This window comes from Mya arenaria, chromosome 13 (genome assembly GCF_026914265.1).
Source record: "Mya arenaria isolate MELC-2E11 chromosome 13, ASM2691426v1".
Taxonomy (NCBI): domain Eukaryota; kingdom Metazoa; phylum Mollusca; class Bivalvia; order Myida; family Myidae; genus Mya; species Mya arenaria.
The window spans coordinates 12294959-12318577 of NC_069134.1; the positions used below are offsets into that span (position 1 = coordinate 12294959).

Below are 23619 nucleotides of genomic sequence, written 5' to 3' on the forward strand. Positions count from 1 at the left end.
GCATGACTTAATGTGGAGTCTTTAAACTTGGTATGCAGGCTAAACATCTTATCTGCTGAATTATACTTTTTGAATTGTGTTCAACAATGCTCAGTCTTAACTAAGCCTGTATCCCAGTTTGATTTTGATTGCTGTACTATAATATTTGAACCTTTTGGCTGTGTTCTTGAAGGGCGACTATGTGGATGTAAGTTCTTTCTTGTTTTGTGGTGAATGTTGCACGATTCCTACTCATTTCATCTGTTATTATACATTACTCTAGAATAAACGACCACATTCATCAGAGAAAAATGTGCTGGGTTACATTGTAAATTTGTTGATTACTTGTTTTACATAATAGCTCTCCATTCAGTTGAGTTATGTGGGAACAATTATTATTTAAAAAAATATAAGCTCTTCTGTTTTTGTATTGGCACAGCCTTGGTTTTGTTGTCTGTGTATATTAACCTTTTATGTTGGCCAAAAAACATGAAAACTGTTAAAAATGTTAACATGCATCTCGGCACATATGATCACTATGGCAGTATGCACACATGTAGTTCCATAGCTGCCTAAAATAGTTGCGATATGCCCCTCTCTAAAAGAATGTTGATGTCCGCTGTCGATGCTCTTGTCTTGTCAGGTTGTTAAAAGTACTTTTTGCTGATGAATGTGGAAAACACATATTTAAATGTTCATATTTGTCCATATTATACTTTATTATTGAATGAGAAAACTTCATTTCTTTATTGCTATCCTTTTGATAGGCTTTATTTCTTAGATAGAAAAAAACTTTTGTAGTGTAATGAACATGATTTTATAGTAAAAAATCACAAATTTAGGTTACTTTTAGACTGTGTACATTAGGTAGCTTTATCTAGTGATTTATAGTAATTTTATCCATGTTTTACCCTTTTTGTACAAAAATATGATAAACAGAATTATGACGAAAATCTGATAACTTTTGCATGTGGTAATATAATAACCAAAGCAGATTTTAAGTTTATAATAAAATCCTGTTTTGACTGTTGTACTGTTATTTTGCATGCACTTGCATGGCTTGAAACATTCACTGTGTTATGATCTGACTGTTGTATTCATAGAGTTGCTTATCTTGCAGTTATATCAAGGTCTAAATGCTTGCCAACTATGAAGATGATGTTATATGTTTGGAAGTTTTGTCACTTTTTTCGCTATTTTCATCACCTAGAGGTTCACATTTTGAAGGAAATCCTTGTTATTTAGTTAAATTAGGCTCTAAACGCTTGTCAACTATGCAGCTGACCTTATATGTTTGGAGGTTTTGTCTACATTTTTAGCTGTTTTCATCACCTAGAAGTTGACATTTTGAATGAAAAATTTTCATCAAACTAAGGTGATAATACATGTTATTTTGCTTATCAAGCCTTGATATTAGAATGCAAAAAAAGAAACCCAATCTAAATATATCATTGGTTGGTATATATATTTTTGAATGATTAGCATACATGCCATACACATTTTCCACATTGTCATTCTTAATAATTATACCCCCCAAAACAAAGTTTGGGGGGGGTATACTGGAATCGGGTTGTCCGTCTGTCCGTCTGTCTGTCCGTCTGTCCGTCCGTTTTTTTTTTGTCCGGGATTCATCTTTGTCGTTATTGAACAAATCTTTTTCAAACTTTCAGATATTAATGGCCATGATGTAAACTTGCGCCTCTGTGAAATTGGTACGGGTCACATGACCCTGACCAGAGTTATCTCCCCTTGATGTGTTAAAGTAGGCAAAATAAGCCCTGTCCGGGATTCATCTTTGTTATTATTCAACAAATCTTTATCAAACTTTCAGAAATTAATGGCCATGTTGTAAACTTTCGCCTCTGTGAATTTGGTACAGGTCACATGACCCTGACTGGAGTTATCTCCCCTTGATGTGTTAAAGTAGGCAAAATAAGCCCTGTCCGGGATTCATCTTTGTTATTATTCAACAAATCTTTATCAAACTTTCAGAAATTAATGGCCATGTTGTAAACTTTCGCCTCTGTGAATTTGGTACAGGTCACATGACCCTGACTGGAGTTATCTCCCCTTGTAGGCAAAATTAGCTTTGTCCGGCCTAACTCCAGGGCAAACAACCTAGACATGGAGGGGTGGGGGGTATTCGTTAGCCTATGGCTTACAGTTCTAGTTTATGATGTTATGCCGTAATATGAGTTATCACTTCCATTGTTTTTTCAGGGCAGCAAAATTGCACCTTCGGTAAGTAAAACGTTCTCGCCAATCTTTGGACAGTTACAAGGTGGTTTTCAACATGTAACAGCGTTGAAGTAGCTAAACTTGTAATAGTCATGGCTCTTATGTTATTCCAATTTCAGTAGTAGTCACACTTGTTAAAGTCATGGCTTTTCAGTTAGTTTCAGAAGTAGCTACACTGGTTTTAGTCATGACTATTCGGTTATTACCAATTATTTCATTAATTTTACAAAGTTAAAGCTCCTCAAGTAATGCACAGGCTGTTGAAACTGGTGAGGATCTTGCGACATTGTAGTTAACAACTTGAACTACTGTAAAAGGAGGTGTTTCCAAAGTCTTGCAGGCATACCCTCAAATCACATTTAAAGGGATTGGCTCATTTTTTTGTACCAAAAATTAGTTTTCCAGTTAATGCATCTGAAAACACTTATTTTATCATTATTTCACTCTATGATATCGGAATTGAAGAAAAAAAATATGATTAAAGTAAGAAACAAAATGGTTTAAGTGGGGTGCGAGCCCACATCACTAAAGTCAAGAATTTTTTTTAGAAAACCGATGCCTTGACCACTAGGCCACAAGGCCTTATACAATAAAGATGGATATTTTAACCTTTTGAAAACAATATTTGAGCATATATCAACAGTTGCTGAAGGGTTCCAGCTGGAGGTATCTTAGTTTAAATACTGATAATGATTTGCCACATTTTATTTCTTTCAAAAAAAATCATTTGACAAACCATGAGCGAGTCCCTTTAAAGTGTTTACAAACAAAGTATGTAGATGTCCCTAACACTGATCTACACATTTAGTTTTCTATGTATGACAGGAAGCGGGTATGGATCAGAAATATCGACAGTTGGAGGACCAGGTCCGGTCAGCAAAATCAAACAACATGGAGTGGGAGAAAAAATTCATGTAAGTGGCAATGTGGGATGTAAGGGTTCTACACTGAATTATATTAGTGCAATATCACTTAGTCATTTCTTTTCCTTGCTTAGAGACCCTCAGTATAAATCTAAGGGATAAATGTTTTACCTTATTCAGCATTTCATGTGTAAAGTTGGAACTTTGATTTATGTTTATGCTGTACGCTTTACCTAGACTAGCTTTTTAACAGTAAATTGAAGTGAGGAAATTTCATCTCTTAGCAAGAAAATTTCAATATTTACATTAAACAGAACTATGAAGAAGGACTTTGACCGTATCCAGTCAGAGGAAGGCCAGTTACGTCGGGAAGCTCGGGAACTTGAGAAGTCGCTTGCACTCTCCAAACACGACATGAAGGAGGTAAGGCTTACATCGGGCTCTTTTCCATCACTCCTGTTTATCAGTGGAGAAATATACTGTTTTCTGATTAAACAAATGCCTAAATATATGTATACAGTTAATTTTCATTGTTACTTGGCTTGTTTGTATTTGATTTTTAGATTTTTCTTTGTTTAAATACTTTGATTAATCCTTGTATTATGAACTCTGATGGTCTTTCTAAGTTTCATCAAACATGTTTGTGGCATAGTAAGATTAGAAAAGGCTCCATTCAGTTGAAATACCCTAACAAAAATAATTGTTTGGAATTTATTAACAGCTTCAAAGAAAGCTAGAGTTTGAGGGTGAAAACCGGAGAAAGCTAGAACTGGTTATCAAAGATCGTGAACGCCAACTGGACTCTGAGATAGGGCGATTCCGCGATATGGAGGCTGACAAGACAAACAACTCTGAAAGGGTTTCCTCCCTTGAAAAAATGGTACAGTTAAGAAGGTTTACAATCTAATAATAACATCAACAATTTCATCTATTTATAGTACAAGTCCTTTAAAATGTCAAATTTTGTTCTCAGAATTCTTCTCAAGATATATTTTAAAAGGATACTTTGTTCCTGTTAGGAGGTATCACATTTCAACATAGATACATTTGACTATGTTAAAATGCATTCTTATTTGATCAGGTTTCAGAAAGCAAGGAAAAGTACCGACAAGAAAAGGACAATGCCAACAAGGCCAAAAAACAGCTTTCTGATGTACAACAGGTCTGTATGTTAAGCCAGTTTTTCTATTGAAAAATTCCAGGTACTAGATTTGCAGCAAACAGGCATTCCATTACTGCTGTATCATAAATACAAATGTTATTATCTAATCGCCCTGATACTTGGTCAGAATATCTGTCAGTATGGTATTATTTAAGACCATTGTGAATAAAAGTCATCTCTGGTAAAAACACTAGGTCAAATATTACGACTATTTTGTTTTGATGTTTCTTATTCCTTTCGAAAATTCATCCAGTCTTTAAGAAACTTGAGTCAGAATATTTCTCAGCATGATATTTAGCACCATTGTGAATATGGTTCATCTCTGGTCAAAAACTAGGTCAGACATTTGAAAATGGGTCTGCAGCATTGACTTTTTCCGCTGTATATCTGCATTTTCCTGCAAAATCACTTTTGTCAATCGAAAACATCCGGCTTAAATGCTCCAACATTCTTTCATGCATATTTAAAGACAAAAAATATGAACATTTGAAGCTGGCATTTCCTATCATTGATCTATAAGGATTTATATTTTACTTTAAAGTGTTATTTGCAAGACATTTTGAATAAGCTAAACATCTCTTGACCTATTGAGTGATGTATATTGAGCTAATTTGACAAAAAAATTGATTTATTATGACTGAATTAAATGTCATCTATTTCAGCGACTTGCAACAACAGAACAAAATCTGCAAGATCTTACTGCAAAATACTCTGAACTACAAAGTGCGAAATCTGCAGTGGAGAAGGAGTTACGGGATCTGAGATTGGCGCTGGAGAGCGAAACGTTAAATAGGAACCAGGTCTCCGAACAGACAGCTGAACTACGTGGTCAGTTTAAATTAAAAAAATTCCCCAACAAATTCACTGTTTAAGTTGAACAAATTTAAGAGGCAGTAAAGGCATACATTTCTTGAATTATTAAGAATTAAGTAAAAATGTTTACTGCTATACTTAACTACCTGACAAAGTCTATGTATGGTAAGAATCAGGTTGGGTTTTTTATATCATTTTAATGTAGAAACCTCTTTCAGCTGTAAAAATGAAATATTCCCTTTTCTACCATTCCATGTATTCAGATCGACTCCGCTACCTTCAATCTGAGCTTGATAAAACGAAAGATAAAGACCACTACAGCTCCACCGAGATCCTCCGATTACAGAACGCCATAAGTGTGCTAGAGAAGGCTAAAAATGAGGCAGAACTGGAGCGCCAACGATTCTCGGACATGTTGGAGGCAGAGAGAGGAACTCATAAGGAGACTGTTGCCAAGTTCAACCTTGATAAGAAAAAATATTCTCATGTCAACCGAGGAGGCTAATCTAGAAGTGATCAGGGGTAGGTGCACTGAATGTATGAATTAATACACTGGGATAACCAATGTTTTAATATTTAATAAAATTTGTTAATTTAAGGGTGTTATGATGAACTTATGCAGATAATCGATTGTGAATATGTCTAAAAAAACTGGGCTGAAGCAAATAATTGAATTGTAACAAGACTATTTCTTACACAGAAATGCAGCGGAAGCTTGAGATGGATCAGCAGCAGCATAAGAGAGCGGAGGAACGTTTGTTATCCTTGGAGAAGGAGCGGAGTGGGTTAAACGTAGACCTCCAACAGGTCCGTGGACAGGTGCAGGCACTCACCATTAACCTACAGCATGAGGTGGAAAAGGTATGGGAAGGTTATTTTCATTTATTTTAGTTTGTCTTTTTTGTTTGTTGTTGTTTTTTAAAAAAAAAAACAAGAGACTAGGGTATTGTCATTCTTTTGGTTTCTATGTGGTTGAAGTCCAAACAGTTACACATGACTCTGTATTGCCATAAATTAAAAACATAAAAGCAGTAACTGAAGCATGAAGGCCTCAACAAATGCAGTTGCTGCTTCAAAGGCTCAAATAACATGTTCTTTTCATTTAAAAATAGAGACAAAATTATATTAGTCTCTCAAAACTTGTTTTTGCATTTAATTTGACCTTAATTTGATCTTAATAGCACTAAATGTGCAAATCATACACCGCGTGCATACATACCTATGCCATATTTCAGTCCCGGAACCTTTCCCTGCAAGTAGAGCAGGAGATTCAACGCCGGGGCCTCATACAGACTGACTTAAAGAACCAGCAGACAGAACTTGCCAAGTACAGGTCAAAGGAAAAACACCTTCATGGGGTCAGTAGCCTGTTTTCATATGATGTATCCTGTTATCATCTGATCAATTTTGTATTTTTTTCTTAATTCCAAATAATTTAGTCACATGTTCATGTAGCTTACATTATCCAAGCGATGAAGTACAAAAGGTACAAAACCATAAAATATACACATTCTTGGTGTTTTAATGTATTACCCCCACCCCACAGTATAATGTGGTTAGCTTCAAGTTTACTTACCCTTAAGATCAATTATCTTTACAAGAATGATGTGTTGAAGTTGTTTATATGAAAGGGAATATCCTTAAATACATTGTTTTGTTGCTTAAAACAAGGATTATTTTTTTGCTTTACATAACAGGGTTGTAAGCCCACCCCGTAACCCTGTTTGGGCTTTCTTTCATCCATCATAAACTTTTTTTTTAGGCATGGGACTTTTGTGTGATTATCAAAAGCAATGTATTTATATGTTTTGACAGGACATGGAGGAAGTACAAAGAGAAAAGACATCACTTGAAGATGAGATCAAAAGATTGAAAGAGTGAGTTTGAATAGTCAGTTTTTTATACAAAATATGTGTATTTAAAAATGTGTAAATACTGGCTAAACTTGAGAATGACCTTCACCTGAGAATGGTATGCAGCAGTTTAAACCACCATTTTTCTATGAGAGTTGGAAATAAACCATAGACTTAAGATCTTGGGTTTTCCGTCCAAGTTAAAAACCAGACTTTAAACCATACCAGTGATTCAAAAACTGCTGGCAGGACCAATATGACCATGGCAGGTTACAGAAAATAGTTACCGGATGAAGTCGGTCCGAAATTTGTTTATTTTTAGCTCACGTGAGCACAAAGTAATTTGATCAGTCTATGTCTGTTGTACAGCTTTGAGAACAAATATCAAGCTATATTGATTACAAAGGTTAAACACTTTTACTCAGGTGAGCAATTTAGGGCTTTCATGGCCCTCTTGTTTATAATTTCAGTTCAAAACGGCTAAGTCAGTAAAATATGTAAAAATTGTAATTCACGAACCTTGTTCGCAGACGAGTGTTAACAGTCAAATCATGTGGTAGATCACAGGAGACACATAATTAACAAATTAAGTTATTTCATAAGCCATCCATTAAAGAACTGTTGAAATCAGTCACTCATATGCTGCCCATCATAACCTGATAAATGCGTGTGTGGATTAGTAAACTGTGAAATTTAAATTATTTAAGTATCATTATGGTTTAAAAATGGTTTTAAAGTTAACATAGAAAGCATCCAATCGGATACGATAATTCCTGATTTTGTATAGCTCAAAACTTGCTAACTCAATAATGCAAATATTTTGGATATTGTTTGCCTTTCATTTTTGTTCCATGTACGAAATAAAAATAAAACCTTTTCTTTCAATCAGGTTTTGCATGTAAACATGCTATATGGCAGGTTTGGATACACCTCTTGTTAATGGTAACATTAATTTATCCACAACTATCAATGATTATTTACTGCGTCTAATGTAAGTCCCATTGTGTAGCAATTTAAGGTGCCCGGTAATGTATTGCCAGGCGCTAAATGAAGTGACACTTTGGTTTGTTTGATGAAAATTTAAATAGGTTAGTCGAAAACCGTATGATTGAATTTTTCTCTAGACTGGTTAACCAACTACCATATGTACCAGGTTTGTGCTAGGCTGGTTAGAAAATACCATCCGAAAAATTAATATTTGTCGTTTGAGAACCTTCAAATCATGACCAAAATGTTGTTATTCACATCAAGTATGAATAAACTTTTGGGTGTTTAAATAAAAATACACACAAAATGAATTATTTTTGAAAATAATTATGTATGTCTGAAATTATGTTTGTCAAAAACTTTTAGAGTTTTCTTTTTTGGGTGAGTGGGGGGGGGGGAGGGCTGGGGGGAGGGGATGGTATACAAGGACAACATGTGCCTGGACTGATAGAGATCACAACTTTTTAGAAGCCCTGGACCTTAATACACATGAGCCCTTGTTGGTTGTGTTGACAGTATTCATATCACTTTATTCACAGGGAGATGTCACTGAATGAGCTGCAGATGAAAGAGCTGCAGGACCAGTTTGAGGCTGAACAGTACTTCTCTGTAAGTAGGCTGCAGTATTTGTTTTGACATAGGGATTCATTTAAAAATGCAGGAATGTGATTGCCAAAGGAGCTTTTTAAAACTACAGTTTTACACATCTCAGCCGGGTTTTTAACATCATTGTGTCCTAATGTGGCCCCCAAACCCCTCCCTGAAATGGTTTCAGCCATTCAGCTGCCATGTCAATCACATTCTCACTTGTGAAGTACACATTATTCAAAAATGAATTCTAGTGTGTCAACTGAACGAAATATTGCTTACAGCCAAATGACAAGTTCTTTGAATAATTTTGGGCAGTTTGTATGTTGTTGACACAAGTTTCCTTAGAGCCTAAACCAGATAGGAAATGTCAAATAAACTAGTTGTTTCATGAGTTCTTTGATGATATGGTTTCCTATATAAGGGCATCCCTAGTAAAAAAAAACTAAACTTTTGGACGAACAAACCCAAATTCTTACCCTAGTGACAGGCATAAAAAATTACAATCCAATGCTAAATAAAATCTAGATTTTGAGCAAGCCCAAAAAGCATTTTACTGGTGCAGATTGTTTAATGTACATGTGTTATTTCCAGTCACTGTACCGTAACCAGGTAAAAGAGTTAAAGGATGAAGTTGTAGGCAAGGAGAATAAGGTCCAGGACCTACTGGACGACATGAAGTCACTGGATCAGGAAAAGTAAGTGCAAGCTGAGTTAATGTTTATATCAGTTGATTAATGTTTGTGGGTAGCTTTCATCACAAGCTCTTTGTATCATTCAAGGTTTATGTCATTTGAAATTCTGAAGACTCTTTCATTTTCATATTCTGTTCAGGTAAGTTATGAAGACAACCAATGCATTTAAATATTACAGTAGTTTTTCTGTTCCTATCACAGAGAATCATTAGGAGGTCAGCTGCAACTAGCCATGGCAAAGGCAGACTCTGAGCAGCTGGCACGGACGATTGCAGAGGAGCAGCTCTCTGACGTAGAGAAGGAAAAGACAATGTTGGAGCTGGAGATAAAAGAACTTCTGTCTCGACACAAGAGTGAGCTTGGCAAGAAGGATAACATCATCACCACGGTATGTGGATGTTGTGACAGAAATGTACAGTTTTGTGCGGATGACAATTTATTTTTACGAGTCTGTGATAAAGTTGAAATATTTATTCATTACCGTAATAATTTAGGTAAAAACACATTTTTATTTCCAATGGAATATGTTGAAATAAATTAGTGATGAAACATTCAACTTATTCATGATGTTTGTTTTGACTTTTTGCCGTGTGTCATCTCTGTATGCATAAGAAAGGTTCATTTCTTTCTCTACACTTTAAAGTTTTATATGTAATTTATCTGCACATTTTTTCATGTGTTCAATCTGTCTGATGAGAGCACATAAGAGCACACAGGCAAATGCCATGGGACGCTTAATGGGAAATTTGCAAGCAATTTCTCCTGCTTTTGTATTTACATTATAAATATTTATTCATCATGATTTAGAAAATAGTAAAATTTTCTGCGGCTAAGTATTTATTATTAAAGGATGATTATCCACAACTTACATTTGTTAAGAAGAGTAGCCAATAATTGAAATGTTGTATATCATCTGTCAAATGACTTTGCGCTTATCTAAACAGCTTAGTATTGAAAAAACAATGATACCAAAACCCCTTGCATTACAATATCAACATCATGTTTTTTCTTCACAAACAACAAGGCAATTCATGCAATGTAAATATATACAAATGCATATACATTGACATTCTTTCAGCTTGAAGAGTCAAAGAGAGACTATAACAAGACGATTGATAGTTTACAAATGGATCGGGAAGAGTTACTCAACAGAATAAGAAAATTAAATGATGGTATGTAGCTGTGTTTATTCTATGTATTGGACATGATCTTCCGTTCTAGGATTTACTGCTTCAGCATTTATGAAGTTGTGTGGGTGTAGAGATTTGTGATAGAAATTACACTGTTAACAACATAATCTTGTCTTTAGCTTGATTTACATTTTAATCTTTTCTATTTTCTGAAAGAACTGCTGACTAGAGTTTTTGTAGTAACAAAGACACTATATCAATACTTGCAGTGTTTATATAGAAAAACTATCAACCAATACACTACATATATGATAAACTTAACTGATAAACAAATTCTGCCATTTTCCTTGGACAATAAGATATTATGATTCCCCTTGTGGCAATGCCAACTTCCACTAACATCAATCTGAAGCCCTACAGCTTTCTTATTCTAACTTCTCTTGCAGACTTGGTGAATTTGCAGAAGCAGCCGGTTGCCTCAGAAGAACTGGAGAAGCTGAAGAAGCAGTTCACCGAGGAGAAGATGAAGAAGGAGCAGGCCGTGAACAAACTTGCAGAGATTATGAACAGGAAGGACTTCCGAAACCAGGGCAACAAGAAGAACACAGTTTCTGCCCAGGAAGTCAGGAAGAAGGAGAAGGAGGGTAGGAAGCTTCAGCAGGAACTGTCCATGGTGAGATCATATGGATTTGATGTATAGCTCGGACATTTGGTGTACAATGAGTGGGTTTAAAGGGTATTTTTATGCCCCAAAATATGTATTTTTATGCCCCAAAATATTTATATTTTTGTACATAGAAAGAGTTTCTGCGTTTGGGCTGTTACTCATGTACAGATGTATTTTTTATACATGGGACATTTATTACTTAATTATAAATTATAATAAATGACAAGTTTATAATTATTAATATCATACAATAACCTAGTGGCATCTTGACTACAGTTTTATTTACCCATTGTACAGGAACGTGAGAAGTACAGTAAGATGGTTGAGAAGTTCCAGCACGACCTGTCAGAGACCCAGGCCGCTCTGTATGAGGAGGGCCAAACAAGAAACAAGCTACAGATGGAGCTGGATGCCAAGGACAGCGAGATTGAGCTCCTCCAGCAGAAACTATCCTTTTCCTCGCTTGATACTGCCTCCATACACAGCGGGAGTCTCGAGGATGGGGACGTCTCCTTACATAACTCCTCATTGTCCTCTACAGGTTGGGGTTTGTTTTAAAATGATGAAGTTTGACAGCCTCTGGCATTCAGGAAGAAAATCTGTTGGCAAAAATGAGAATCAGAAAAAAGGTCACTTTAAATAAAACATAAATGTCATCTTATCCATCACTGATGATGATGACAATTTAATATTTGTAACTTTGAAAATTAAAAAATGCAGTCCTTTTCACATTGCATTTACTTGTATGAGAAATGTAATATTTATCCTGTGTGTTTTTCCACAGCACCCTCAGACAGCCACATGGAGGGCTGGTTGTCAGTCCCTAATAAACAGAACATCAAGAAGTATGGATGGAGGAAACAGTATGTGGTAGTCAGTTCCCGTAAGGTGCTCTTCTATGGCAGTGAGGCAGAAAAACAGAAAGCCATGCCTGTTCTTGTGCTCGATATAGAGTGAGTTTGGCTTGCCATGGTATTGTGTTTATAAATTTATGTAATTAAGGGATGAACTATGATTTGCCCAGATCTGCTGTTTCGTTGTTTTTAACTAAATTGTGTTTGTTTATTTGGGTTGGTAATGTGTGTTAATGCTCTGCACTATGTAATGTAAATAATTAAACTTAGTGACTATATTTTGTGCTGGTTTTATCAAGTTGTGTTATTTCTCTCTTAAGTTTCAGAAAGTCAGTAAGTATTTAAAGCATTCAGTCTAAAACTTATTGTATGGTACAGAATGGTGCGATAGTACAGAGTATTATGCTGTTTTCTTACAGGAAACTGTACCATGTACGAGGTGTGACGCAGGGGGATGTGTACAGGGCCGAAGCCAAAGACATTCCTAGAATCTTCCAGGTATAATAAAGGTTTCATGATAACTCCTTTGATATGTTTTTGAAAAACAAGCAAACTATCACTTGATTGCTGTAACAGGCAATGTTGGTTAGGCATTTCATTCTGGTTAATTTCAAAATTAGTTTGAAGTCATGCACAAGCAGCGGGGCTTACAGCTACATGATGTCAGTTATTCTTTGATCTTTTGTTTGCGTTTGTAGATTTTTCAAATCACTAGTGAGCTAACCTAATAAAATGTTTTAGGTGTTGTACGCCATTGAGGGTGAAAACAGGAAGTCGGAAGAGAATCAATTAGAGTCCAGCAACCAGGTACGATAGCACCATTTCTGAGCTGGTTCAATGTATTATTAACTGTCTTTTGCAAACCCTTCTTAGAGAAATAGCCCGTAAGGCTTTCAGTGCATGAAGATCATGTTGATAACAAGACATAATCACTTTGGGTCACGTTATTCCATTTCTAATGGTTTTTTGAGACATATAAAAATATCTAATAATTCTTTGTTTCAATTGAACATATCTGTAAATATGTTGTTGCTGGTGCTAGCATTTAAAAACAGTATGCTTCACAAAGATAATATCCTTATGTTCAGTTTGAAGTTATTTCTTTGAGCTCGATTCAGGAAAAAGCTACTAGCTTATAAAATCAATCCAGAGTCCTTTTTAGCTCACCTGTCACTTTGTGACAAGGTGAGCTTTTGTGATCGCCTTTTGTCCGGCGTGCGGCGTCCGTCAACAATTTACTTAAAAGACATCTCCTCCTTAACCGCTTGGCCAATATTAATAAAACTTCATAGGGATGTTCCTTGGGTGGTCTTCTATCAAAGTTGTTCAAAGAATTCAACTCCATGCAGAACTCTGGTTGCCATGGCAACCAAAAGGAAAAACTTTAAAAATCTTCTTCTCCCAAACCACAAGGCTTAGGCCGTTGATATATGGTAGGTAGGATCACCAAATGGTCCTCTACCAAGATTGTTCAAATTATGGCCCTTGGGTCAAAATTGGCCCCGCCCCGGGGGGTCATGGGTTTTCTCTATATGTTTATAGTGAAAACTTAAAAAATCTTCTCCTCTGAACTTACTTGGCCTAGAGCTTAGATATTTGGCATGATTCATCGTCTAGTGGACCTCTACAAAGTTTGTTCAAATTATGGCCCTGGGATCAAAATTGGCCCCGCCCGGGGGGGTCATGGGTATTCTCTATATGTTTATAGTGAAAACTTCAAAAATCTTCTCCTCTGAACTTACTTGGACTAGAGCTTAGATATTTGGCATGATTCATCGTCTAGTGGACCTTTACAAAGATTGTTCAAATTATGGCCTTGGGGTCAAAATTGGCCCCGCCCCGGGGGGTCATGGGTATACTTGATATGTTTATAGTTAAAACTTCAAAAATCTTCTCCTCTTAACTTACTTGGACTAGAGCTTAGATATTTGGCATGATTCATCGTCTAGTGGACCTCTACAAAGATTGTTCAAATTATGGCCCTGGGTTCAAAATTGGCCCCGCCCCTTGGGGGGTCATGGGTTTTCTCTATATGTTTATAGTAAAAAAATCAAAAATCTCCTCTGAACTTACGTTGCTTAGATATTTGGCATGATTCATCATCTAGTGGACCTCTACAAAGATTGTTCAAATTATGGCCTTGGGGTCAAAATTGGCCCCGCCCCCTTGGGGGGTCATGGGTTTTCTCTATATGTTTATAGTGAAAACTTCAAAAATCATCTCCTCTGAACTTACGTTGCTTAGAGCTTAGATATTTGGTATGATTCATCGTCTAGTGGACCTCTATAAAGTTTGTTCAAATTATGGCCCTGGGGTCAAAATTGGCCACACCCCGGGGCTGATGGGTTTTCTCTATATGTGTTATAGTGAAAACTTAAAAAATCTTCTCCGAACTCACAAAGACGTCTTAATTTAAACTGGATAACATATTTGGTACACATACCAATTTTCAATATGGGCCACATACAACAATTAATAACAAATATACATATATAGATACACACGTAAAATCAAGTAGTGACAAGAGCTTAGATATTTGGCATGATATATCATCTAGTTGACTTGTACCAATATTGTTCAATCTTTGGCCCTGGGGTCAAAAAATGGCCCCACCCGGGCGGTCATGGGTTTCCTTATATACATATATAAGGAAAACTTAAAAAATCTTCTTCTACGAAACCAAAAGGTGAAGGCCTTAGATATTTGGTATGAAGCATCGTTTATCGGACCACTATTAAGATTGTTCAAACTTTAGCCCTGGGGTCAAAATTGGCCACGCCCCGTGTTCATAGGCTTAGGTTTTCAATATTTGTATATAATGGAAGAATGTGCAATATGACAGGTGAGCAATTCAGGGCCATTTGGCCCTCTTGTTCTGTTTAAAAACCAATACATAGGCAAAATTATCCTAGTTGTGATCGAACCCAACATATGCTACTAGACCACTCTCACCCTCAAATATGTTTACAATGACTTTTTCAGTCAAAGGCAGGCACTATAGAGTATAAGGGTCATGAGTTTATCGAGCTTCATTTCCGTACACCGACCACGTGTGACTCTTGCAACAAGCCCATGTGGCACATGATCCACCCACCTCCCTCCATGGAGTGCAGGCGTAAGTAGTCAATGTTTCAATCAGGGCTTCTAAAAACCAGCAATTTGCCAGTGTGGACCAATTTTGACAATGCCAGACCGATTTCAGTAAAAGAAAGTGGCTAAAAAATTGGTCCGATTCTTTTTCTTTTTTTATAATTTCGGTATAAAACGACTAAATCAGTAAAATTTGTAGAAATTGTAATACACAAACCTTGTTAGGTCATTCTTACATCCCAATTTACCCCCAATAAAAGTGTCCTGGTAATCATCAGACCAACACGGCCAGTTGCTTTTTCCGCTACAATGAACTCTCAATATCTGTTATTTAGCAATTATGTGCTGGCAGCTATCCATCAAAGTGTTAAAATCGGTCCGTATTTCCACAAATCATACTGCTTATGTCGTTGATCAGTACATGATAAATCCGGTTGTTGATTACCAAACTGTTAAATTTAAATTATAATTGAGTACCATTGCTGGTTGAAAACAGTTTTAAAGGTATTTGCTAATTTTATAATATTTTTTTTTTGTACCACCGCATATATTTCTGGAAATTTGTAACAATCGTTGTTTGGAAATAACATTTTTTTTGGTTGTGTGTGTGGTTTTTTTTAGATATATTTTTGGAGGGGGGAGGGGGGGTTGAGGTTTCCAAACTTTAAGAAGCCATGGTTTCAATAATATAAATTTTAGCAATTAAATTCATCATGAGTGTCCAGTGTGTAAGCTTGAATTCGAGCAATGCATTAATTGTTTTGTTTCCTTATGGTATGCAGTCTTGCTTTAGAAAGTACTAAACTTTTGCAGGATGTCATACTAAAGTTCACAAAGATCACTTTGACAAGAAGGAGGAGTTTGTGGCATATTGTAAAGGTAAGAAAAAGCAGGTGATCTTTGGCTACATGTACAAGTATTTTAGAATGAGTTCTTACCTTAGAATTAAAATGTTGATATTTTAAACATAAGGGATTACTTCTAATAGACTAGTAAGATAATATACTTACTGTAATGTTACAAAGTTTATGAATTACTACGGTATTATGATATGTTGAGCAGAGTAGCCAGTTTAGTGTTTCCAATACTACCTTAGAGGTTTGTTTATTGATAAACAACTTCTTTTCTGCAGTGAACTTTGACCAGAACATCCAGGTAAAGGAACTGTTATTGCTTGCCGAGTCTGCCGACCTTCAGAAGAGCTGGGTGATGCACCTCAGCAAGAAAATCTCCAAGAAAGGAATTGTCAGCTCTGGAACACTTGGGTATGTTTATAGGGGTTCATTTGGGGATAACAGGGGTTAAATATTTAAATCAACAATCAAAAGAAGTGACTGATTATGTTTTTGTGTTAAATAGGCATTTTTATGTATGATGTGGCTCAATTTTGATTGCTGAATTTTATGTCATATGAATGGCTTTTTGCTACTTGCAGATGAATGATCCTGGGAAATTACTTATTAATTAGTGAAAATCTTATGATAAACTGGTCAGTAATGTGGTCTTATTGTAGGATTGTGTCCCTCTTTGACTGTTGAGCTATACCATAAATATCCTTACAACACTATGCTTAAGTAGCGGTCTCAGCCAGATTAAGACTAAGTACACTTTAACATTATTGGACCATTTCTTTATGATCAATCTCAATATGATGTTGTTTTTTTTTCTGTTTTGAAGTTTCAAAGTATCAAGCTGGAAGACTGTCTATTTTGATGACATCTCTGAAGAGTATAATAGCGTCTGACTGCTGTAACTTTTTATCATTTGAATAGTTGTTTTTTCTGCGGGAACAATGGCAGTAGAACAAAAAAAAGCCTATTTCTTGTTTTGGGGATATTAGATAGGAGAAAATTTAGATTTATTTGAGGCTTCTGTGGATTGTTTTTATGGCATTAGTGTCTTGGACTAATGAGGAAAAAGTGAATTGTAGTAATGTAGATCTTTGATATACTGTTCACTATTTTGTAACATGTAACATCTAAGGAATTACATGCCAAAAATTCAATGCTGTCTCTTGAAATGTGTTCAATAACCATTCCCAGTTTTTACAAGGTATATTTTCTGGTGCTGTAAATACTTTGTTCATCTTTGTTTCAGTAAGCACACAAATGATTGGTAGATACCATGCACTTATCTTGTTTTGTGACCCCATGTAATTCATATACAGCAGTGTTGTAAACATGTGCTGTTGTGGGCATTTTCTTCAAATACAGATATGGTCGTTGTTTAGCTTGTCTGATGTACAAAGAAAAGAAAGTTGTATTGTCGTAGCCCATGGTGTCGTCATTGTTGCCATAGCTGCAAATTACAATTTGGAATTAAAGAAGATTGCATGAAACTTGATACATGTTAACAATGACAAAGCACAACGTGTAGCAAGTCACATCAATCTGGATTAAATATTGTAAGAGTTTTGTCCCTTGGTCAACTAAGAAAAAACAGGCTAGCGTTGTCAACTGCTCATGGTGCTTTTTTTTAATTTGCTGAAAAAGCCTCAGTTAAGATTTTGTTTTTCAGTTCTAAAAAGACTGAGCACAGTTCTTTTTAATTTATACTATGTTTATTTTGAAGTTTTAGATCATTTTATTTGTGCTTTGTTTTTCTATTTTAATTGAAATGATAAATGCCCACAAAACTATCAAGTAACAGTTTTAGTTGAAATGTAAATGCATGGACAAGGACACTTTACACCATTATGTGTATATATGCATTATTCTCTAAATCTGAATTAACTGAATCTCAGCCTGATTGTTGTAAATGCTAAAATGCCAATTATCAGTTGTAAATGCAGACAAAGCCGCTTTAGTGTTTTATGTTGAAAGAACATTGTTGGTTTGATGGCTGTTGCTGGAATGAAGTAGTTAAAAGTAGACTCTATTTTATCGGGACATGCCTTTAATGCATTATACATATCTGTTTTTCTAAGTCTTTAAATTAGTATATGTACTTGGTTATGAAAAGTGATTCCGACATGGAATAATTGATTTAACAAATCCTGAATTCAGCTCACCTTAGAAATTAATTGTGATTAAATATCACCAGTCTGTGATAAACCATCCTGCTGTGTGGTCTTTCTTTCACTTCAAAATTGACACCCCCTTTTAATGTGGTGAAAGCTATTGTTGTTTTTTCGTAACACAATAAATTGAAGTATAAATATATCTATATCAAAATGTGTCTGCAGATATTTTATTTCCATTTTTGGTTGCCTGATATTTTTGTTTCTTTTCCATTTCATAATGTACTAGAACACTAACATAAATAATTGGTAGGGACACATATATTATGTATCATATCATTATATTTGACCAAAATTGATATATACCTTAAATGTATTAATGATCATTTTCATGTTTTGAGTAATTATTGAAATGTGCTTATCCATAAAATTTTGATGCAGGTGGTCAACTGTAACTATTCTTTAATGCCTCTGAATATTATACAGATGTAAAGTATCATCCTCTATGACAAAGTTTACAAGTATTTCATCGATATGACACATGTAATATGTAATATATAAAATCCAATATATTTAAAACATTTCTACGTAACTTTCAGGCCGTCCAACAGAAACACGAAGCAGTATTCATCGTTTGGGGCGACCAATCGAACTGTAAGGTCAGGGTCGTCCGCCACTCTGCCCCCAAACTCCAGACCAAACTGAGATAAACATAGAAAACACCATAGTGACATACTTTGAAACTTTGTGAAATATCACATGGAATACCCATGCAGTGTTTTCTGGTTACCACTGTCCAGCGCTATCCCATACCTCCACAGAGGCTTAATCTCAACGACGTCTCTGTAACCAGATTTATTAACTGTGCGGACTAAAGTCAGATTTATAGTTCTGCAACAGATGAAATAAGAACGAAGATATGCCTAAAGTGTGAGCGTACTGTACATGAATGTGTTGGGAAATGGTCGGAATTGTCACAATGGTTATACCTTATCTATATGGTGTCTGTCAAAATAATACAGCAGTGATGTTTAGTTTCAATGAAGTAGATTAATAAGCAGATTCTTCTCAACTATTTAGAAACCATTTCAAAGTCAATGTGTAAGAAGTTTGTTAGCAAATATTTTATGCAGATATATTTCAGGTTTATATTTATTTTGTTGTCAGCAATCATTAATTAAAATGTTAAAACAATTATGAGATACAAGTAAGATTAAAGCAATTTTTTCCAACCTTAGCACAATAATTATCTCATTAATTTGTATATCATCAATCAAGCTGCAATATAAACCTAGAAAATCAAAAACTCACTCGACAGTTTCTTACGCAGGTACAGAGAAAACATTCCACCATTTTTTTTCTTTTTAGAGTTTTGTATAAATTACTTTTGTATATAAAAAAGAAACTTATTGTTGAATTTCATATTTTGACAATTTTAAGTTGTCTGTAATAGGTCATATATTTTCTTTCTATTTCTTTCAGTTGGACAGTTTGTTATTAAAAAGTGAAATAGTTACGCTTTTTTAACTATCCGTAGCAATATTTTTCTGAAAATATTTGTTCATGCATATCAACTAATTTGCTAACTATGCTTTTTACCCATAAAAAGACTGCTGTAAGAATACTGACAGATATTTATCACATTTGTTAGTGGGTCTACTTACAAGTGGGCAGATGTTGGACCAAGAATGAATCCGTACTCCTAAATCATACCATAACTTCTCTGAACTACAAACCCCTTATATCATTGTTTTACGCCATTGGCTTATGCCACAATGTGAAAGTAATGTATTTCAGTACCACTGACTTGTACATAGGGTATCAGCTGTAGAGTTATGAAATGGGGCTGCTCCCTATCCTGTTTTGGTAGCACCTGTCTGCCCTCATGGTGACCAGCATGGACACCCTTCTGCCTTTATGGAATTAAACTTTTCAGACTGTCTATAACTACAGCCGATACAATGTACGATTTTTCCTCTAATCACAGTGTCCTTATTTGGCCGCACCTTTTTAAAAACCTGCGCTGGCTAAAACCCTTATTACACTGAATTGAACATTACAGGATAGCTTTTTAGTGGACATTTGATAACTTTCAAATACAATATACTTATCTTTATGACAAGAACTATCGATCAGTGGTCTGCATAATAGTTGTATAATGTTGTAATGAACAAATATTGGCTCCGGTGTCAGTGGTCAAATGCTATTGGCAGAAATGCTTGTGTCTCAAAACTTTGTATGTATATATATATATGCCTATATATCACATATCTCTTGTGTTTGCCTTGAAGCATAATTCAAACCCAGATTAGTGTTATTTTGTAGTAATACGTGCATTTGTATATTGCATTACAAGTGCATTGTTTCATTCTGTATCTTTTGCAGATATATATTCTCATATATTTAGAGTGTTAGCTAATATTTAATGTGTTCAAGTTAATTTCAGTAGGGAAAGGAGTTTTGATATTTATGTTCTAACAGATGTCTTTCATATTGCTTTGCTATCAAATTTCAAGAGATGCCTGGTATTTCTTTGCGAAGAAAATGAAGGAATTTTATGATGTGATTTGACTGATATTCTACCATTTGCTAAAACTTATTTGAACTGAACTGTCTCTTATATTTGATGCAACTTGTCATACTTCATTGTTACATTATTATATATTTTGTTGAAAACTATTTCAAAGGCAATCTTTTTTTTTGTTTAAGTAGTTCTTTAAAGATCTTACAAGTTGTTAACTGAAAATAAGCCATAAACAAAACAAAGAAAGTCCAATTTGCTGACTTGGACGACACTTTAAAAATGGGTTATGAACTCTGTAACTTACAAATTCAGGTTAAATCAATGGATGGGCAAGTAAAGAATAACTATTTAGTTGAAATGATACTGTAAACACTACGGCATACATGTTCAAAACATTTCTGTATTTGTTGCTGCTCTTATAATGGTGCTGGTCATTACTGTATAATAGCAAACCTTAACTGCATCTAGTGCTTTTGTTTAGTTGTCTTGTGCTAATTGAATGTGATTATGTCATTTCAAGCCTGTCTTCACAATCATGTTAATATGTATAGTCATACTGGGAATAGATTATATTTTATAATCGTGATGTAAATAATTGTTTTATTCTAATGGAAGTAGAAAATCCTGTATATAGATCATAATTGTTACATGTAATTAGAACTACTCACACATATAATTATATATAGATACTCTACACATATACAATACATATAATACCTGGATATCGACTGAATGTGTCTCTTCCTCTAACGTGTGCTTACTGCTGAAACACTAATTTGCTTGGTGTTATATTCTACTGTGTTAGTCTAAATATTCCTTTGGGGGAAAAAAACCAGGAACCATAATATGTTTTGGCATGCATAGAATAACAGTTTCTTTCGAATCATTGCTGATATTAATATCAGTAAAAAGATATAATTAATTAATTTCAAGATTATACAGTGTAAAAACATATTTAATGTTATAATAACAGCTTTCTTAAAGTGGCCAAATCAATATATATGAAAGGTGGCTGTCATCTGAATGAAATTTCCATTGATATTTCAAAGTTACTCCTTCAAAACATTATTCTGGCATTATTTTGTGATTTTTTCACCTTTTTTCACCATTGATGACAGTGAAAATGTGTATGTATACATGTAATGTTTTTGTGCCATTATGAGATTGCTATGAACTGGATCTGTCTGACTTGTTACTCACTGTGATAGAACTGGCTTAACATATTTGAATAATTTGATTTAACGCTACCACTTGGAATTGAATATCTTCGAACAAAAACATGTTATTCCAGTGATGGAATGCAATGTGTCAGTTTATACTTTGTGTTATAAAATATAGGAGTTGATAGAATGGATAAAATCAAGTTTAAGAAACTTACATTGTTTCCTTTGCATGATTTTTTTATGAAATAAGCAGAAAATAATGTAAGAGTTGGTCGCCATTAAATTAAGCAAAAATGACATAGCCAAAATGATTTTATGCTGCCGGGCCGCAACTTCTTGAAAATCTCAAGTCCCTTTGAACACGATCAAGATTATTCCAGTATGGCCTCCCACATAGCAAGCCCAAGATGTCAGTCACACTGCCTTGCACTGAGCCCTACATTTATATTACATGGAATAGTGACCATATTGTAGCCTAGGCTTGTTGACAGTTGAACCCAATTATTATAATAGTCGTACTATTTGAATAATTATATTATATAAATATCAATACAATTTTCACATAATCCCATGTCAACCACATTATATAGTTCGTCCACATTCTAGCTGACTGTAAAGTATAGGAAACAGAGACTATTATTCTGTGTGATGTAAATTGTTAGTTTATTGTTGTTAGATGTATAATATTGTACATGTTGTTATGCAAGTGCTGTTTGTCTATGACAAATCTTGTTATGTACAGTTGCTATATGGTATCATCATTAATTATCAGTATAACATATTTTGTAATTCCAGCCTTTATCTAGGCCATGTTCAATTAGCATGTATATTTGCCTAATTAAAATATTTATAAAACTGTTTGGTGTTATGTCCTCAGTATCTAGTGGCTGTATTGAAGATCAATTAAAATGATAACTGTTCAGGGCAGTGATTTTGGGATCATGTTTAACTTCTTTAAACAGATTTATGAAAATTCACTTTTACCTTTTTGAAAGAGTCAACGTGTTGCGATAGCATAGGTCTGTTTGTTTTCATGCAGAAAATGCATTTTCAAGTTTCAATTTAAGCCATTCCTTTTAAAGCATTCAAGATATTCATATGAAAATTGTTACACATTTTACCAATGAAAATGTACATATTTGTGGCAAGATCTATTACAGTTTTTATGCTTAAATATGTCTCGAGTTATGCCCATTGATTAACTGAGAAAAAATAAACAAGATAAATTGGCGCCTACTTGTCCTTAAATTTTTATTAGGAATCTGATCATTTGTAGTTTTTAGAATGAGAACATAGCATTCTATGCAATGTCATAGAGCATATTACTGGTAAGATCTTTTCGTCGATCTTTGTACTAGACTGGCTATTTATGACTATTATATTAAAATAACTTTGCCATTTAATAGTTTCACTGACGAAAGAAGAAATAGTTTGAAACACTATTCCAAGGGAACAAATATTTCATATTGCCATTCAACGAATAGTTAACACAATGTTTGAATCGTATATATCTTTCTATTTAAAAAAACAACAACACAGGCTGTTCCAGGCATTTAACACAACATGTTTGAACTTTAGTATTTATAATCATTCAGGAATATGAGTATAAAATCTACTAGACCAATAGATGCAGGTGGATTTTCAGGATTTGTGGTAAGAGTGGGCACACTTCCCAAAGAATACATGCAACATGTGTCTTTAATTAGTTAATTGAAAGTTTGAAGTCATCCCAAAAGAAAGATTGAGCTATTTCAAGTGCATTTTTTTCATATTCTTTCTCGAATATTAACATAAAAAATAAATAAAATTTGAAGTAAATATAAAATTAAATGTAAATCAAATTTAAATAATTTCTGGTGAATGATAAACAATGTTTATATAATTAAAGTAATTCATAAGGTATTAAACTTCAGTTTTAATTTATACTAAATCCAATAATGTTTCAAGAAAAGTTTGTGTCAGAATTTGTCAGTATAGAAAGATGTAAAAGCAATTATGTCTTCTATTGCATTTCATTTCATGCCAGACATGAATATTTAATTATTTTTTTTATA

General features: G+C 34.5%; 1 protein-coding gene across 1 annotated transcript in view; it reads left to right on the forward strand.

Annotated features, from left to right (window-relative positions):
- Positions 1-22423, forward strand: part of LOC128213467 (rho-associated protein kinase 1-like) — a 36123-nt gene extending 13700 nt beyond the window's left edge. Inside the window, 25 exon segments of the mRNA XM_052919192.1 lie at positions 173-187; positions 2200-2220; positions 3043-3131; positions 3395-3503; positions 3802-3960; positions 4162-4242; positions 4905-5070; positions 5319-5527; positions 5529-5577; positions 5756-5916; positions 6291-6413; positions 6871-6932; positions 8435-8504; positions 9078-9181; positions 9380-9566; positions 10257-10350; positions 10755-10981; positions 11273-11516; positions 11760-11928; positions 12249-12327; positions 12571-12636; positions 14812-14944; positions 15733-15798; positions 16052-16184; positions 18478-22423. Coding sequence (XP_052775152.1) covers positions 173-187; positions 2200-2220; positions 3043-3131; positions 3395-3503; positions 3802-3960; positions 4162-4242; positions 4905-5070; positions 5319-5527; positions 5529-5577; positions 5756-5916; positions 6291-6413; positions 6871-6932; positions 8435-8504; positions 9078-9181; positions 9380-9566; positions 10257-10350; positions 10755-10981; positions 11273-11516; positions 11760-11928; positions 12249-12327; positions 12571-12636; positions 14812-14944; positions 15733-15798; positions 16052-16184; positions 18478-18583 — 2922 coding nt within the window. The 3' untranslated portion in view covers positions 18584-22423.
- The last annotated feature ends 1196 nt before the right edge of the window (positions 22424-23619 follow it).